At 40.9% G+C, this 19149-nt stretch overlaps 1 protein-coding gene across 6 annotated transcripts in view; it reads left to right on the plus strand.

Moving 5' to 3' along the window:
• The window catches only part of EFCAB7 (EF-hand calcium binding domain 7), a 31199-nt gene that overhangs the window by 1495 nt on the left and 10555 nt on the right, over positions 1-19149 (plus strand). For all 6 annotated transcript variants that reach the window (XM_068140803.1, XM_068140798.1, XM_068140799.1 and 3 more), the window contains 9 exons: positions 2103-2290; positions 5814-6025; positions 7868-7954; positions 9497-9695; positions 10743-10867; positions 16605-16746; positions 18318-18427; positions 18598-18755; positions 18952-19085. In XM_068140803.1, the coding sequence (XP_067996904.1) occupies positions 2104-2290; positions 5814-6025; positions 7868-7954; positions 9497-9695; positions 10743-10867; positions 16605-16746; positions 18318-18427; positions 18598-18755; positions 18952-19085 (1354 nt within the window). In that variant the 5' untranslated portion in view covers position 2103. The remainder of the gene's footprint in view (positions 1-2102; positions 2291-5813; positions 6026-7867; positions 7955-9496; positions 9696-10742; positions 10868-16604; positions 16747-18317; positions 18428-18597; positions 18756-18951; positions 19086-19149) is intronic.

Genomic DNA, 19149 nt, shown 5'->3' on the forward strand with positions numbered 1-19149 from the left:
TCTGGCGCAGCCTAGCCAGAGAGGCTGTGGAGTCTCCTCTCTGCAGAGATTCCAAACCCACCTGGATGTTGTGATCCTGGGCAAGCTGCTGTGGGTGCCCCTGCTTTAGCAGGGGGGTTGGACTGGATGATCTCCAGAGGTCACTTCCAACCTTTACCATTCTATGACTCTGTGAAAGCAGTCGTTAAGCTGTGTCATTCCCCCATCTCACCAAGGCCAGATAGCTCTCCTCTGTCTGTTTTGTTTAAAGTGTCATATGCCCAGTAAAAAAGCCACAGCCTAAGCCATGGGGCTGTTGGCTGTGCTGTCACTGAGCTATTGTTCACTGGATTTCTGAGCAATGTGTTGGCAGCACTTCTTGGCAGAACTGTGGCCCACGTAAGAAATATCTCAGTAATGGGAAGTCGAAGGAGTGTAAACGAGAGTTCACATTTTATAAACTAGTTACTGGAAAATTAACATTTATTCTTCTTTTCCTCCTTGACTTTAACCCCTTTCCATTTTGTGTGTGTAACACCGGTGCTTAATTATAGTGACACCCGTTTGCAGTAACCAGACTGTATCACAGTGTCCCTATGGGGTCCTTCTAATGCCAGTGTAATATTAAAGTGTCAGGCAGGCGGTCTGTGTATTATAAATAGGGTACTTCATCCATGATAAGCGATTATTATCTTTCTTTCCCAAGTGTAAAAGACCTATATAACTCAACAAGGTGCAAGTGATTTAGGCCTCCTGAGGAAAAATCCAATGAGTCCTGAAGGGGACCCTATGATGTCGTTGTCTTGTTGCCTGAACTCAAGATATTCAATTTATTATACTGGAATATTTTTTTCTGAAGTCAGCATTGGGTAACATAATATGAGAGGCTGTTAGACCAACAGTACAACACGATTTAGTGTCCCTCTGTGATGGCCTTCTAAAAGCCTTAATCACCCCTGGTAAAAGCAGAAAGCTGCTGTTAAAGTTTGCTGGCCACTGGTGAGCAAACAGTATTAGTTACTGCTTTGAGTAGTTTTAATAAGTTAGAAAACAATGTATTTCCCCCCCCCCATTAATTTACAATTACATGGGTACAATTATTTAGGTTCTTGTACCTAAAAGGCTTAAATTATGTGGAGTTTAAGTACGTCCTTAGGTTCAGACTTACATATTTCTGTTAATTCATAGATTCATAAAATGGTTTGGGTTGGAAGGGACCTTAAAGACCATCTAGCTCCAAGTCCCTGTCATGGGGGACACCTTCCACTAGACCAGGTTGCTTAAGGCCTCATCCAGCCTGGCCTTGAACACTCCCAAGAAGGGGGCATCCACAGCCTCTCTGGGCAACCTGTTCCAGTGTCTCACCACTCTCACTGTAAAATATTTCTTCCTAATATCCAGTCTAAGTCTCTCCTCTTCCAGCTTCAATCCATTCCTTCTTGTCCTATCACAAGCAGCCCTTGTAAAAAGCCCCTTCCTAGCATTCTTATATGAGCAACTGTGAAAACAGAAAACAAAGCCCATTCTGCTAGGGATTGGCAGCCTAAAAAAGCATATAAGTGCTTGTTATATGGTATTTATGACATGACACAGTGTCTCTGGTGAAACTGTATAAAGCTGCCCTGTTTTCCAGCCCTGGAAATACAAGCATCAGCTTTTGAGGGAAGGAAGAATTCCTGACACAATTTAGTATAAACCTGCTCACATGTAGTTTCCACTGGAGGACAAAAGTGGGGGTTTTTACTCTGCTGTTATCACTGGGAAATACAATAAAGAATCCAAAATTACATGAGCCAGTCATGAGCTCTCTTCAGCAAGTGCTACATCTATTCTTGACACGATTTGCTCTTGCTCCCCACCCTTTAGCTTTTGCTATGCATTGAGAAGATCCCCTCTCAGGCTGCTCTTCTCCAGGCTTGACAGCCCAAGTCTCTCAGCCTTTCCTCCTCAGAGATGCTTTAGTCCCCTCAGTATCTTAAGAGCCTCCACTGGACTCTCTCCACTAGTTCCCTGTCTCTTTTGAATTATAATTAGTGCTAGTCTGTGTTTCAGAGAACAAAGAAGATGCATTATTAAACAGGTAAGATAGTAACAAATTGTAACTGGAATTTTATTCTTCACAGGATGGCAAGCAGTCCTGAGAGTGACACATCCCTCTCTGTTCAGAAAGCCACACGCTCAGAAAGTTCTCAAGCAAAAAAGTCCCAGCATGCAGAAGAAGCAATCTTTTACATGAACTGCCGAGCAGCATATCTAGCTGTTTTGAAAAGCAGCTTAGAAAACATTAAATCAAAAGAACAACTCAGTTTAGGTAAGGATTAGTTATCTTTCTTCTCCCTAATTTTTACGTGTGATGGTTACAGTAGGTAGTTTGCAAACAGCACTTGGCAACTGAGTAGTGAGAGCATCCCTCACGCATAAACTCAGTAACTGATTTAATGAATTTGCAGCAGTTTTCATAGAATCACAAGGGGTGATGATTTGAAACTAAAAGAGGGGAGATTTAGACTAGAACTAAGAAAAATTATGATGCTGAAGGTGGTGAAACACTGGCTCATGTTGCCTCAAGAGGTGGTAGATGTCCCATCCCTGGAAAAATACTAAGTCACAGGGCTCTGAGCAACCTGCTCTAGTTGTCCATGTCCCTGCTTACTGCAGGGGGTTGAACTAGGTGGCCTTGAAAGGTCCCTTCTAACCCAAACCAGGTGGTGATTCTGTGATTGCAGACCTAGTACATTCTGTAAATTCTGGCATTGCTCAAATGAGTGGTGCCAGTGTTTAAGCCTCCTTTGCTTCATCATGTTTGACTGATATACCACACTGTAAAATACTCAGAGACTGGCATTGTGAAATTTAATCTGTAGGAGTTTTACTTATTCACAGATAGTAGCTTCATATCCCATGTTCACAGAATCACCAAGGTTGAAAGAGACCTCAAAGATCATCAATTCCAACCTGTCACCACAGACCTCATGACTAGACCATGACACCAAGTGCCACATCCAATCCCCTCTTGAACACCTCCAGGGATGGTGACTCCACCACCTCCCCAGGCAGCCCATTCCAATAGCTAATGACTCTCTCAGTGAAGAACTTTCTCCTCACCTCAAGCCTAAACTTCCCCTGGCACAGCTTGAGACTGTGTCCTCTTGTTCTGGTGCTGGTTGCCGGGGAGAAGAGACCAACCCCCTCCTGGCTACAACCACCCTTCAGGTAGTTGTAGAGAGCAATAAGGTCTCCCCTGAGCCTCCTTGTCTCCAGGCTAAACAATCCCAGCTCCCTCAGCCTGGGGTGCTAAGTAGAATCAAGATGCAGTCTGACTGAACTTTAAGAAATGCAAACTTGGAAGGCATGTAGGGTATGGCAAGTGCTGATTTTGCCATCTAAAAGGACAGAATTGTTGTATATTTGAAGGATATTTTGTTAAAGGTAAATGAACACTGTGCTATAGCCAATTTTGCTGGCAGGTTTAGGGATGTAATTGTCTCAGTCTGCTTCACACTGTTGAGACCACACCTCAAGCTGGTTTTGAGCCACTCACTCCAAGAAGGACATTGAAGTGCTGGAGCATGTCCAGAGAAGAGTAACTAAGATGGTGAAGGCCTTGAACACAACTCTTGGGAGGAATGGCTGAGGGAACTGTGGTTGTTTAGTCTTCAGAAGAGGAGGCTGAGGGGAAACCTCATTGCCCTCTACAGCTCCCTGAATTGTTGGAGTGAGGTGGGAGTTGGTCTCTTAACTAACAAGTGACAGGACTGTGCCAAGGGAGAGATTGGTGGAGTCCCCATCCCTGGAGGTATTTGAGAGATGTGTGGATGTGGTGCTGAGGGACATGGTTTAGGGGTGGTAACTTAGCAGTAGTGGTGAGATTGTGAGCTCTACGTGAGCTGTTGGACTTGATGCTCTTGAAGGTCTCTTCCAACCTCAACAGTTCTATGATTCCAGGAACACTGCTGTCCATATAAACAAGCACACAGAGTAATTGCTCTTCTTTGGCTGACCTTGACACTGAAATCCCAAAATAATTGCTCTGTGCCCAAGCCTGGCATGGATAAAGATGTAAGCTTTGCTGTCTTCTGTGACTCTGCTCGTAGAGGTGCCAGGGCAGAAACCTGTATTTAGTCCTTGGCATTCAGACAGAGATTAGCAACAAAGGTGTCTGATTATGTTTGTTTGTTTTGATGGTGACACAGTTGCTTACTGAGAATCATAATGATGCCACCACCTCATTTCACAGATGCTTCTGAACTGCTCTCAGCTGCTATAGGCTTGGTCAGCTGGCCAAAAACCAAGCTGCTGTCCTAGGTAGAGATGAAGTATAGCTTGTTTCCCTAAAATCCAGATTATATGTGAAGGTATAAAAGAATCCATCTAGTCTCAGATAGGCTGTGCATTTGAATTCAATTTCAGTTTAAGATAAAACCTTCTTCATACTGGAAAGTGATGAAAAGATGTTTTCAGTGAAGGTTTTTAAGGGAGAATAGATCCAGAAAATTTATTTTGAAGAATCCCAGGTGTAGGAGCAGTGGGACTGGTTGTGTGCCAGATGTTGGCTGTTTTCCTTAACAATGTATGTCTGTTGGTATAATTTCTCCTTTACATTTGATATCATGTTGTGTCACTTGGATAGACAAGTTCACATGTATAGATATGATGTAAAATATTAAGATAAATTCTGTGCTAGATCTCAGTCCTGAACAAGGCAGAAAGATTTATATGGATCACAGTATAAGCAGTGTCTAATAATGTGGAAGCTTACAAGTAATAGGCTCTTGATGTTAAGGCAGGGAATGGAGACACTGGGCTGAATTTCACACTTGTGACTTAAGGAAGGTGCATTAAGAAGAGTGTGGCCCACAGGTTGAGGGAGGTTCTCCTCCCTCTCTACTCTGCCCTCGTGAGGCTGGTGTTGTTTAGCCTGGAGAAGAGCACCCTGAGAGGGGATATGCTCAGTGCTCAACAAGAGCTAAAAGGTGGGGGGCTAAAGGATGGGTCCAGACTCCTATCAGTGGTGCCCAGTGACAGGACAAAAGGCATCAGGCAAAAATGAACCCAGGAGGTTCCATCTGAATAGGAGGAGAAACTTCTTTGGTCTGAGGGTGCTGGAGCCCTGGAGCAGGCTGCCCAGAGAGGTTGTGCAGTCTCCTTCTGTGGAGAGATTCCAAACCCACCTGGATATTGTGATCCTGGACAAGCTGCTGTGGGTGCCCCTGCTAAAGTAGGGTAGTTGGACCAGATAATCTCTAGAGGTTCCTTCCAACCCCCACTGTGCTGGGATTTTTCTGTGAGGAGACCAAACTAATGGATATCTGGCTTAATGAAACATTTGAACTCATTAAGCTTCTTTAAGGAAGATATCCTATTGGGTTTGGGGGAATGGTGCACATGATTAAGTGGAAGCTGAAGAGCCTTCAAGCAAAACAAATCCCATGATACTGTCTTAGACTGCTCTGTGGATGTGGTTCTCAGCAGTGCACCAGATGTCATCTCTGTGCTGGATCATCATTTGTGAGGAATGGTCTAAGATGCCAGGCGCTGCCTGTTTGATGTCTCGCTTCATCAGAACATATGAGTGAGCTCATCTGTTCCTCAGGCTGCTTGAGCCTCTCTGCTACAAACCAGAGAATTCAAGGCTAGGGAAGGTCCTGGTCAGTCTGTACTAGTCAAGTATGGGATTGAGACTCTGAGCAAAACTCCTTCAAACCTACTTTTCCCTGGGATTGATTTGGCTTTAAAAAGAAAGTCTGAACATGGCAAGTGATTAAAGGATGTTCTGAGAGAACTGCTTTAGTGACAGCTGGAATATATAGTTAACATTGTGGTTTATTGTTCAGTACTTCAGCAGGCTGGAAGGAATCCTTCTCAGAAGACAGTTAATAAATATTGGACTTCACAAACAACCACACTGAATTTTGATGATTTTTGTACTATTTTAAAACAAGAAAAACCAGCTACAAAAACTGAGCTGCTTGAAGCATTCAGAAAACTAGACACAGATAACACTGGATGTATTTTACATGATGAACTTTATCAAGTCCTTACAATGGTAAGTGTCACAAGTGAAACAATTATCCATCTCTAGCCATTAGAGATTTTGGATATTAGATGTTAAAGCTAAAGCTATTCTGAATGCATAAACATGTATTCCTGATCAAAAAAACAAACAATAATGGATTTTTTTTGGGGGGGGTGGAGTGGGTTGCAATTTTGTGTCTAATTTTCTGTGGTTATTTGATCTTTCTTCCATTTTCCCCCCCTTACAGTCTTGCAGTTGATAATGTCTGTCCACTTAAATTACATAAAGATGTATATCACAGATGGTTATTATGATTTTCTTTATCTGCTCTGTTGTTTTTTGCTCTGTACAGCCACCCCCTTCACAAAAGCCAAGCATCTGGCACTAAGGAGCAGAAGCAATTAAAATAGACTAGTAGTAGAATTCTAGTAGAGCGCTCAAAAGTGAGAATAATCCAATTTTTAAGGAAATGTAGAGGAGAGCAAACTGGGACAGAAGAAACAATTTTCATACTGTATTTGTGGTGGTTGACCCAGTAAAACAAAACTGTTTACTTCAAACACCATGGCAGAACTTTCAATCCTCATTCTTCATGAACAAAAAGATTTGGTTGTGATGGTGTGATGGTGAGGAAATAATCTTTAAGACAGAATTAAGAGGTGCTGAGTGCTACCATAGCTATTCCATGAGGAGCTATAAACTGTTGTAACATAAAGTCAGGGTATTGCTTTATGTAGACCCAAACTGAAGACTGGGTGCCTGCAGTAGCAGCTGGTGCTGTTGGAAGAGGAGAGGATCAGGATTTGATTTGTTACAATCCGCTATGGCTCCAGGACCATAATGTCCACATCACATGTTTACCAACAATGACATTCCCATTAGTTTTGAGTTAGTCCCAAGTTTACACTACACATCTATAGCTGAAAAGTGAAATAGACTTCTGTGCAGCAGTCACATAATGCTGTGTCACTGCTAACAGCCCTATACATCTGTGTAGAGCAAATTGCTGGAGGATCTTGTGGAAGATGTGCTTTGTACCTTGTCACCATGTACCAGCTGGGGCAATGAGCTGGTGTTCTGACACACAGTTTAGACCTGGATCCAAAAGGAAACAAATTGTTTTGGCTTCACAGTAATGATTCCATGTTCAGATCAGTGCAAGACAAATATATGCCTGGAATAACTGTTTTAGGGAGCTAAATTGCAGGTGTTGCCTCGTATAATAGGATAGCTTAAGTAAATAAGTGAAAGTAACCATTATCAAGTTGGCTCTTGGTTCTTAGCATGCTACAGTGTAAGTAAGGATGACTGAGAACTGGGATTCCCCAGATTATGGAAGGTTTTCTGAAATTGGTGTGTCATTCAGGCATTGGAGCAGGCTGTCCAGAGAGATGGTGGAGTCCTCATCCCTGGAGGTATTTAAAAGACACATAGATGTGGTGCTGAGGGACATGGTTTAGTGGTAGTAGCTTATCAGTAGAGGTGTGATTGTGAGCTCTAGGTGAGCAGTTGGACTTGATGATCGCAAAGGTCTCTTCCAACCTCAATGGTTCTATGATTCATGGCAGGTTCCCAGAAGACATCACAAAATTGCATGAACTGGTGCAGTTCACATGCTCAATATTTAGTGGGATTTTAAGGACTCTTTTTTTTTTTATGATGTTGGGCTTTATTTTGACAATTCAAGTCAAAATCTATTTAAATTAATCACAAGAGAAGATTCCATGAAAGGATATTAAAGGAATCTTCCTTTGTATTTCCATTAAGTGTGTACTGTAGGTGAGCAGCATTCTTGACTAGGGTTCCAAACTAAGTTGTAGGTGAGCAGCATTCTTGATCAGGGACCCAAACTGAGTTGTTTTTTTGTTGCAGAGAGGTGAAAGAATGAGTCGAGATGAAGTGAGCAGCATTCTTAAACAAGCTGACTTTAACTGCAGTGGCAAACTTGACTACAACAAGGTATGGCAAACAGGGTGATGTTATTTGTTCTTGTGTTACCAGCTCAAAGCTCCTGACAGTGTTGGCGTTATCAAGCACAACACATCCCACCTCTATGAGTTGGTCTGTTCACAACCTTACCCCCTGCAACTACCTGTGTACTGGAGCATGGGCTGTTTATCTGGCTACTGTCCTTGAAAAGTTCACTTGCTGCAAGTGAATGTAATGTATTGGCAGAGCCCATCAGTAAGCACAAAGCCTAACAGCCTGCCTGAAGATAGGAGTTAAAGGAATGGCAGGATAAAGGCAACAACTGACAGCAAATGTGTAGGCAGAGTTGCTGTCAAGGGTTAGGGCTGGCCACTAATGAGCCACAGAGTCTCTCTGTGAACCCCTCTGCTTCCCAAAGGGATGAAAAAGGGAATAAGGGAGGGAGACTGATGGGTTGGGAAACAACACTGAAGCTTTAATGAAAATAATTACAATAACATGAAATAGATACAAATACACACCCATATGGAACCCAACTTCCGGGTGGCAATTAGTTGCTGTAACTAGTGATGCTGGGGCAGGCACTGGGGAGTTGCGAATTTGACTCGGGAGCAGATGAGAAGTAAATTCAGGAGCTGGATTTGAGAAATGGATTCAGGAACACGTGGGTTGGGATCAAAAGTAGAATAGACAGAGTCCTTGCATGCTGGCCACTGAGGCTTGACCCTGGCGATCTCTCAGCTTGCTCCTGAAGATGCTGTCCATGGGATGGAATCCATTGTTGGTCATTTGAGAGTCGCCTCTCCTGTCCACTCCTGTCCACAGGTGCTATTTCTAACTTTCTGCTTCCCAGCATGGGACACAAGATTTAGCAGTGCCTCTGGTGTGCCCAGAAGTGAGTCCAAGGTAGAGCCTTTCTGCAGCCCAGCCCTTGGCAGGAACTCTCCCTGTCATGTTCTGCTGGAAGCAGCCCCTGTCTGTGAAAATATGCCCTGAACTGCAGAAAGTGCTGTCATTAAGCAGAAACTGAGCTGGGAAGTAAAATCACTGAACAGAATTAGTTCTGTTCTAGCTCAAATCAGGACAGTGTTACCTGGTAACTGTCTTTATGTGGGATGTTATTGTATATGTTAAACATCTAAATTTCAAGATGCAAAACCTTTCCATTTTTTTCAGACATCATCTCTAAGTTTTGAACTGAATAAATGGTCCAAAAGATTTGGACATAGATACAGTTTCACTGGAGAAAAACAATTCCCTATTAAAAATCAAATATTAAAAACTTAATAGATTTTCAGATATCTAGAAAGAAATATAAATTACCTTTTGGCTTGAAAGCTGCAGTTAATTTTCATTCTATGTTAAACCTTTTTGTTGAATCATGGCTCCATTTGGCTGTGTCACTGGAGTGGTCACTTGGTTCATGAAAATTAACATTATTATTGTGCTTTATGAGAAAATGCTTTAGAGGAAATCTCTTGACCTGTAATTTCCTTACTAATGTCACAATGTAATCCTTAAAACTATGAGAAAAAAATGTGTCACTCACAGCTTACTTTTCTTCACCCAAAGTTTTGTGACTTCTACATGGCAACCAGTGAGCAGTGCTGCAAGACTGCACGAGAGAAACTGGAAGTTGATAGTCGACTGAGGCAGCAGCAGTTTGGAAGTCAAACTGAAACTTCTTCCTCTGAAAGAATCACACTGCCAGTGTCAAAACCATCACCAAGGATCTCAAGGAAAACTGATCACAAAGTGGCACCAGCAAAAGGTATTTCTGTTTCATACTGTGAGTTTTCATTCTGTTGGAGTTCATGCTCTGGGTCAATGAGCAGCTGAGTGTGTATTTGGGTTTGTTCAGCTTAGTGAAATTTCTGCTGTAGCAATAATATGACTGTCTTGGTAGAATATCTGAATTTCATGTTCAAATGGACTTTGGTTGCCTCTGTGATCTGAAGCTCTCAAACTTTTAAGGGTGCATTTTTGTTGACTTGTGTGACACAGTCCAGGGGGAAGAAGGAAACTGAATGTTCAGATGTTGCAACATAGCAAGTTATTTCCTTCCCAGATCAGAGATGAAACCTTAAACAATAAGCAGTCAATGAGCAGTCTGGTTGTTTCAATTATCAAGGCTACTTTTCAAGCACAATCAACATGAGGGTTTAATGTTCTTCCTGAAGTTATAAAGATACTTCAAAACTTTCAAAGTCTGGAGAAAGACCTTTGCAAAGGTACTGCATGAAATATTCATGTGTAGTGTACAATGTTTATGTTGCTTCAATTCTAGGCAATACAAGGATGACAAGGCAGTGATGAAGACTGAGTTTATGTAGCTAAATCAACAATTCTACCAGCAGAGGTGCCCCAATGTAAGGAACCAGAAAGTAAAAGCTTGAAAGTAATTACACTGGGACAGTTTATTGCAGCTGTTGTGCTGATGTGCTGTCTGGCAAGGAAATACTGAAAAGAAACAACTTTAAATTAGAAGCATATTAAACCTATCCTCTTAGGACAGATTTACCTTGATTCCAAGGTAAATGGAATCATGTGGTAACAATTTCATGTCCTTCAGGCAGATTTGGTTCCAAGGTTCTGTCATTTGTGCGCCCATTCACCTGGGATGCACAAAAAGGGAAGTAAAGATGTTTGGTAAGTGAATTATTAAATGTTAGACAGTTACAAGGGAAATCAGTTTATCTGGCTGAAGTTCTTCTCACTCAGTTTTTCTCTGTGTGCCTATAAATGTAAGACTTGATGATAAATAGCACTAGAAGTGGGTTGAAAGAATAAAATTGTAACAAAATGTCTCTGTTTATAGGTGATAGCAGAACTCCTTCAAGACCCTCATCAGCTCAAACTTGCAAAGCAACTGTTTCCACCACCATCACCATGGGTGCCAGTAGCCACAGAAACACAAAGCTAATTGAGCCTGATGCAATGAAGGTAGACCTGTGGAAATTACGCTGTTTTCCTCTAGGCTGTGTTGTTGAATTTTAAAAAGGAAAACTGTTTTTCTCTGATTTTTAGCTTATGTTTTATTAATAGTTTGTCAAGGGCAGCTATAAACAATTGAAAGCTTTCTTGCTACCTATTATGATGAACATTTTTATATACTGTTGGTTTTGCTGACATCTGGTTATTGCAAATAATTTTTCAGGTGTGAAGGTTTAATAGAACAAAGTGTGTGTTTTTTATAAATGAAATCACTGTTGGATAAAATGTTTAATGACTTTTTGAGAAATTTAAAAATTAATAATTTATTAGGTTGGTGAGAACTTTTAAATGCTTAAGTAGCCTGAAAGATTGTGTATCATAAACCTTTATATGAAAGGTAATGGGAAATAAATGCCAAGAGCTGTGAGCATACTCAGTTTGGGCATTACTTTGTGAATACCTGCTCTAGCCTGAAAGTATTGATTTTTAGTTAGACTAATATGTCCTATCAGTATTTTCTTTTAAATAAATCACTCATTCAATATCAATTCCTGTGGGAGAACGACAACAAAGTCACTTTGCTAAGTCAATATTTGTAGAGTGTTAATATTGATCTTTTTCCTTTGTTTTCCCTTTCTTGACTGAGCTTTTACTAGTTTTCTTTCAACTGAAAGTAATAGCTGTAGGAATATAAAACATTAACTGGAAACTGCTGGGATACATTAAAAATGTGCACCTTGAGACCCCTGTATAAAAGGGGAAAAAATGGTTATGACCACACAGCATAACTGCTGCTAGAAAACTGAACTGATTGTTCTCATGAGCTACATTTTTGTTTCAAATAACAACTCTGTGTTTGTTATTGAACTCCAAAGTCCTTTATATCTTCACCATTGCTATACAGTGACATTTGTTCTATATTAAAATTTTAAAACATAATCTCTAAGGAATTTTTTTGCAGTCTGTTTAGGTAGCTGGACCTTCATGCAATTTAACCTGCAGTTTCACCTTGTTCAAACATAATGTGTAGTGTGGAAAACCAGGATGCAATCTCCCCATATTGTTTTCCTCTTCCTTTGTACAAGCTAGGAGGAACTGATTTAAAAACAACAACAGCTGCAGATATTGGTTGCTATCTATTAACATCATACAAATCCTGAAATCCCTCAGGAAACATGGAAAGATGTAAGCAGAATTGCTATTATTTTTAATCCTTTTTTATAAAGGGCACAGTGCAAACTCTCAACATTCAATAAATAAATACAAAGTGATTCATTTGGGGTGTGGATCGGAATCTAGCACTCAAAAATTCTTATTATTTTATATTCATAAATGTATTTTCCCCCTCTTGCAATTCATCTCTAAGTAAGAAAATTTTGTCATCAGGAAGTTGGACCAGTGCCAGCTTGACATTTTCGGCAGGAGAAAACAGTGGAAAACAGTGGAAGCCAAAATACGTTGAAGCTAAAGCTAAAAACCCTTAGAAAAAATGGAAGGTATTCATAGTACCTTCTTCCATGTGCTTTCTTTTTGTCAGTGGAATTTTGTGACATGTTTGCAGCCATATAAATAAATTTGGGGGGAAAAAAATTAGACAGTTACTGAAGTGCTACATGTGTGCATAAATAACATGCTGACCTGTTGGGCTTCAGCTGTAGGTGAATCACAGTTCATTAGAAGATGACTAATAGAGATCTTGAATTTCTGCAAGGTATTCTTTGTGTTGGTTTTAAGCAAGATTTAACAGCAACAAGAAAAAGGTAGTGTATCATGTTTTAAGATCCTCTCTCTGCTTTGAGTAGCTAAACTATCTCACCTTTGCATTCTCCTCTACTGAAGTTGGTGAAAGACCTCCACACACAGTATGTAACAAAAGATATAGCTCAGGGAAATCTTTTTCCTGAAAGAAACAGGTGTGTTCCCACTCATACCTGTTAAACAGCCTCGTGGAATTCAGCTAGCAAGACTTCTGTGCGTATGGAACAGGTTTGTACAAGACAAAGAGCTGGAGTTCTTCCATCTTAGGAACAGTTCCTCTCATTGACATTGCTTTTTATTTGCCATTATACCTGAATGTGAGGACAATTTCAAAAACAGCTGGAATTGTAAAAGCAGTGGAATACGTTTTTTGGGCAGCAGTGGCAGCAGACAGTCTTTAAATTTCTTTATAGGATTGTTTTGCTTGGAAAAGGCCCTTCAGATCACCAAGATCAACCATTCTCTAACTCACCCAAGTCTGGTGCTAAACCATGTCCCTCAGCACCACATCTCTTCATCTTTTATACACCACCCTGGGGAGCCTGTTGCAGTCTTTGAGAATCCTTTCAGTAGAAATATTTCTTCTAATACTCAACCTGAAATTCCCCTAATGCAACTCTAGGCCATTTCCTCTCATCCTGTCACTTGTTTCTTGACAGAAGAGACCAAACCCCACCTGGCTCTAACCTCGTTTCAGGGAGTTGCATAGAGCCAGAAGGTCTCCCCTCCGTATCCTTTTCTGCAGGCTGAACAACCCCAGTTCTCTCAGCTGCGCTTCACCAGACCTGTTCTCCAGACCCTTCACCAGCTTTGTTGCCCTTCTCTGGACCTACTCCATCACCTCAATGTGATTAACATCAATTAGTAATTAATCTTATGATTAGCATTTCGAATACAAACATTTCTCACAATGGTAGCTATCTTTGACGACTTCTGTTACGCTTTGAAGTGACATTTTAAAATCCCAGCAGAAAATTGTCGTTCAGCTTCCCAAGTTTAGGTTCCTGTTGTCCTTTGACAGAGGATATAGCACCACCTTCTGCTCTCTGCAAGAACAACAGGGCAGAGTTTGATTCCTCAAGCGTTGTCCAACTTCAGCTCACATCTTAACCTGCACATTGTTTCCTGAGAGATTTTCCCTACTTACTTGGATCATTTGCTGTTCCTGTTGTAACAGTATCCATCTGAATGCCAAACTGCACAAACCAGTTGACTTGCATCTGAAATAACAGCTAGAAAAAGGTAAACAAACTGGACAAAGCTACTCTCCATCTGTGAGGTGATGGTCTGAGTGAAGTCTACTATGGTGAGAAAGAGGAGGTAGAACATGGCTGTGACGGTGATTTTTGTATATGAAAATTGTCACAGTATGTTTTTGAATAGCTGTAGTATTTTTGAATGGCTGTTGAATGGCTCCCAATATTCACTTATTTACCTGAGAGAACTCTGTTGTCCAACATGTGACCCTCACCATGAAGTCAAATAATGTTTAACCTCCATTAACTTATTTCATAGAATGGCTTAAGTTGGAAGGACCGCCAAAGGTCCTCTAGTCCAATGCCCCTGTAGCTAGCATGGACATCCTCCACTAGATCAGGTTGCTCTGAGCCTTTTTGAGCCTGACCTTGAATATCTCTAGGGATGGGGCCTCAACTACCTCCCTGGACAACCTGTTGCACTGTCCCACCACCCTCATGGTGCAGAACTTGTTGCTAACATCCAATCTAAATCTCCTCTTGTCTAATTTCAAACCATTGCCCCTCATCCTGTCCCTGCAGGCCTTTGGAAACAATCCCTCTGCAGCCTTCTTGTAGGCACTCTTCAGGTACCAAAGGGTGCTATTAGGTCTCCCTGGAGCCTTATCTTCTCCAGGCTGAACAAGCCCAGCTCCCTCAGCCTGTCCTTGTAGGAGAGGTATTCCAGCCCCCGATCATTTCCTAATTTTTCTTTGTGATTGGACCCTTTTTGTTTATCCTATCACTAAAAATCTAGTTTGATGGATAAAGACTGGTGTAAAATTTCTGGGTGGCCTTGTAAGTGAGGACTGAGCAACTATGAAAGGTGGTCAGGGACTGATGCATGACTTTGTGGACCAAATATCATAGGCAGCTTCACATCCACAAGGCTTAGGCCTAGCAGCCCCTCAAGCAGGTTGCATCCACTTCAAATGGCACTTAGCTTGGTTTGGTTTTATGGGCAAGGAGAGACTTGGATATTAATTTACATTGGGGGTTGGATGTCCCACTTTATTGTAGGTATCTTCATTGATCTTTGTCATTTTGTGCTCTGAGGATGCATATTTGCTTCTAAAGTCCCTTAGAACTCCCTCAGCAAAGTCTTCATGTTCTGTAAAACTCCTAAACCTCCAAAGAACAGCAGAAAGTGAGCTGCAAAGTGTTTGCACTTGAAAGTGCTCCATGTTGTCAGCTGTATGCAAATATAACTAGCAGAATGTGACATCTAAACTGCATTATGAAACCAAAACTATAAGGGTACTGAGAGTTGATATAACTGTTGTCTTGAGATCAGCATCTTGGATAGGACAGTGGAGTCTTACCATAATGATAAGTAATTTGAGATGAAGATAGTTTCCAGCTGTGTAAAATTGGGAATTCTCAGTGTTTAATCCACATTCATGTTTTCAAGATGATGTGGTTTTTTATTCCTTTAGTGTGAGGATCTTTTTTATATCTGAATTTGTGCTATTTGGGCGCAACTTGTAAGCAATTCAAAAGCACAAAATGAAGTGAGGGATAGTATTAGATTCTGCAGTCTTTCTATGCCAGTTTCTCAAAGTCCATCTCTTTTTGTTTTAACTAATTTATACAAAGTTCTAAAAGCAGGAAGGAGTAGAAGGAAAATTACTTTGATGTTTAGCGTAGAGGAGTCGATCTTGTTCCCACAGAAATTGGTGGCAAAAGTGGTACAGGACTGAAGGCTGTTAAGTCTGTGAGTTCCTGAGTAATTTGTATCCTTAAGAAAGGCAGAGTTCTGGGTGGAAAAATCTAAATTCAAGAGCAGTGTATTACTCGGCATCCTCGGAGTGCATGCACTAGCAAAACCCAGTTCTTGCCTGACACCTTTAGGTGTCCTTTAGGCACCTTTAGGGCAGAAGTGAAGTTTAGCACTCTGCTGAAGACTGCGTGGTCTTGGAGTTAATAGTCAGCCTCCTCACTGGGAGTTATATGCAGAGATTCTCCATTTTATAAAGTTCTCAAGTCTGTGTTAGCTTATCTGTGACACTAAACCATAAGCATAGGTACAGCAATATGGACAGAGCTCTCTACCCTGGAAGGTTGTTCCTGCTAGGCTCTGCTCAGGAAAGCTATCTTCCATTGCTGGGAAAGTGGCTAGAAATCATGGACTTAATCCAGACCAGGGAAGGCAAATTAGGAATGTTTTTAATTCCTTAAGGCGTTCCGTATTCATATAATGGTTTTGGTTGGAAGGGACCTTGAAGGTCATCTTGTTCCAACCCTCCTGCCATGGGCAGGGACACCTTCCACCAGACAAGGCTGCACAAGACTTCATCCAACCTGGCCTTGAACACCTCCAGGGAGAGTTTTATTTTTTAGATAGATAGGTAGATAGATAGATACACACACACATATGTATAAGGACTTTATTTTTGTTTTGTTGAAGAAATATTCAGATGATATTTGAAACTCAGAATCGGGACTTGCTTTCTAAAAGACACCACCAGCAAAACTTGAAGCTGTTTTAGGATCTCAGCAAAATCATGGCTTCTCTAGGAACCATGTTCTCCATAAGTAGAGCAGTTTCCAGTTTATGTCTTTCCAATAGCTTTGCCAGAAGTCAAGGAAGAACCATTGTATTTGACTAGTACTTGTGATTTATCTGAGCAAATATCTCCTCAGTATTTATTTATGGGGTTTGCTTCCTTGGCCTGATGGAACTAGTGGAGCAAAATTCCAGCCTTTCAGTGGTACATCACACATGCTACATCTAATATCTGCTCGATTTCCAGGAATGGCAATGGGCGCAGTCCAAAGGATGCTTCTACTTGGAAGAAGATGGTGAAATCATTAGTCACAAGTACAAGCTGCACTTATCTCAGAGGTCTGCAGTATGTATTACCATCAAGCCTTTGAACATTCGTAAGGTAGAAGGTAAGTGTATTTGGAGAATTTTCCTCTTTAAAAAATAGTTTCTCTTCTGCTAACACACCTCTTTCTCACTCAGAATACTGTGATACAAGAATATTTCTCTCTGTTGGCAGGGCCTAGTACAGTTGTAACTTGTCACACCAGATTTTCTGCTTAAAATCATAGAATCACAGAATGCTTTAGGTTGGAAGGGACCTTTAAAGGTCTCCTAGTTCCAACCCCCCTGCAGTCAGCAGGGACGTCTGCCACCAGAGCAAGTTGCTCAGAGCCCACACAACCTCACCTGCAGTGGTTCCAGGGATAGGGCAGCGTGGGCCAGGGTCTCACCACCCTCAGTGTCAAACGTTTCTTCCTTCTTTCCAGTCTGAATCTCCCTCTATCAGTCACAGCAGGCCCTGCTCAAAAATCTGTCCCCAGCTTTCTGATCATCCTTTTAAGTATTGAAAGGCCAACAGAAGATCTCCCTGGCAAGTTCTCCAAGACTGAACAATCCCAACTCTCTCAGCCTGGCCTCACAGCAGAGAGCTTCCACCCCTTTCATCAATTTTGTGACCTATTTTGTGCTTAGTAATTTTTTGTTCACTTCCTGGGCACTGCAAATAATGAAAGTCTATTATCTTTCTCCCTTTAGTCAACCAACCTCTCAGACTATTTTTGACTGTAAATTTGTGAAGTTTTTTGTTACACAGTTCAAATGCTGGCACTGTTTGCAGTATCTCTCTCTAAGGTGTTTAGGTACTTTGTGGGAAACAACAATACAGACCAGTTAATATTGTATTTTCCACCTCAAAGGTTTCTGTTAATATTTAGATGATGGCTTGTTATGGCATTATGGTATCTTGATGTTGTGATTATGAATCTTGTCTGAGGGGTCTGTAGCTTAGTTTGCCTATTTTAATGCCCATCTTAATTTAAGCCACTTGAAATTAGTCAGATTGGTTAGCTTTGAATCAGAGATTCATATGGCAGCTACTCAACATATGTAAGACCAGGTCTCCTTTCCAGTCTAACCCAAGAAAAACAAATCCTACGTGATAAAAAAAAATCCTAAGTCAGGCCATGTAGGGGGATCTTGTATTTAAATCATATAAATAATTGAAACTTACCCTCTGAGAGTCACATCTTCTGGCATCCCTAAGTGTTTGCAATAGTTTTCCAGTCAAGATGAATTTAATAATATTCTACAAACCATCAGAGGAGAATATGGTATGATTTTGCTAACATCCTTGCAAATATCTAGGAGCTTTAGTGTAAAGGAAAGTAATAGGTAATAATATTTTACTACTAGAAAATAATGAAAATTCCTTCTTTAACTACCAGAAGTTTTATTATTAGAACTACTAATAGTGGTCATTGTCTGTGAGACAAACACAAGACTGAGAGCAATCAATTCAATCAGCCTAAATAGGAAGGACTTCCTGATGATAGCATATAATGGATTCTTTTTTATACCTCTTACATTAGCAGGGATCAACATGATAAATACCATAGAAGTATCTACTTTGGGGTTCAAAGAATAACATTTTCTGTCCTTTTTTAAGCATTTGTGTTAGGATTGTTTTTTCTTTTTTTAGGAAAGTCTTGTCCTTGGTTGTCAGTGGATACAGCTCTGTATATTCTCAAGGAAAATGAAACCCAAGAAAATCTCCAGCTTGTGAGCTTTACTGAACAACAAAACAAAGAGGTTTGATATTTTTCTTGGATTCCTATTTTAATTGTTTTCTTTCAGGAAAGAACCTAGAATTACCTGTGTTTTCAAGTAATTCATCACTCATGTATGAATATTACTAGTGAAAAAGAAAGATATAATTTGAAAAATAACTTGCAAACTGGCCTGTCTTCTTTTAAGAGTAGATGTTTGGATGGAAAGGGGAGCTTGGCTCAGGAGTTTACTGGCTGCTCCCATTCACAACAGGCTGTAGGCTGAAGAAGGTAAAACCACACATCACTAGAGAAGCAAAATTGGTGTACAGAGGTGAAGATGGAGACCTGGCACTGACCAAAGAGTTCAGGTGAGTCATGTTCTCCAGCAGGCATGGTGACTGCTATGTAAGTGTTTGCCCCAGAGCACATCTAGCTTTTCAAAAGTTACTGAAGTGCTTCCTGTACAGAGTATTCTCAAACTGACTAAGCAGTTACTGACAGTGTGAGGAGAGAGTAAAGGAAACAGGATTATTTTGAAATAGTTCTGCTTTTTTAATCTTTTAGAGCTGCTTTGTTGGATATATTTGAGACAATTGATTTGGATGGAAATGGTCTTCTGAGTTTGGAGGAATACAACTTCTTTGAGCTGAGAACTAGTGGTGAGAAATGTGATGAGGAAGCGTGGGCTGTCTGTAAGGGTAAGTCCATTGCTGTTCTTGATAGAACTAATTAGGGCTCTCAATCTACTTGCAAGCTGTGGTT

This window comes from Melanerpes formicivorus, unplaced genomic scaffold, assembly GCF_026170545.1.
Source record: "Melanerpes formicivorus ecotype bairdi unplaced genomic scaffold, bMelFor1.0.p_v2 SCAF_7, whole genome shotgun sequence".
Taxonomy (NCBI): domain Eukaryota; kingdom Metazoa; phylum Chordata; class Aves; order Piciformes; family Picidae; genus Melanerpes; species Melanerpes formicivorus.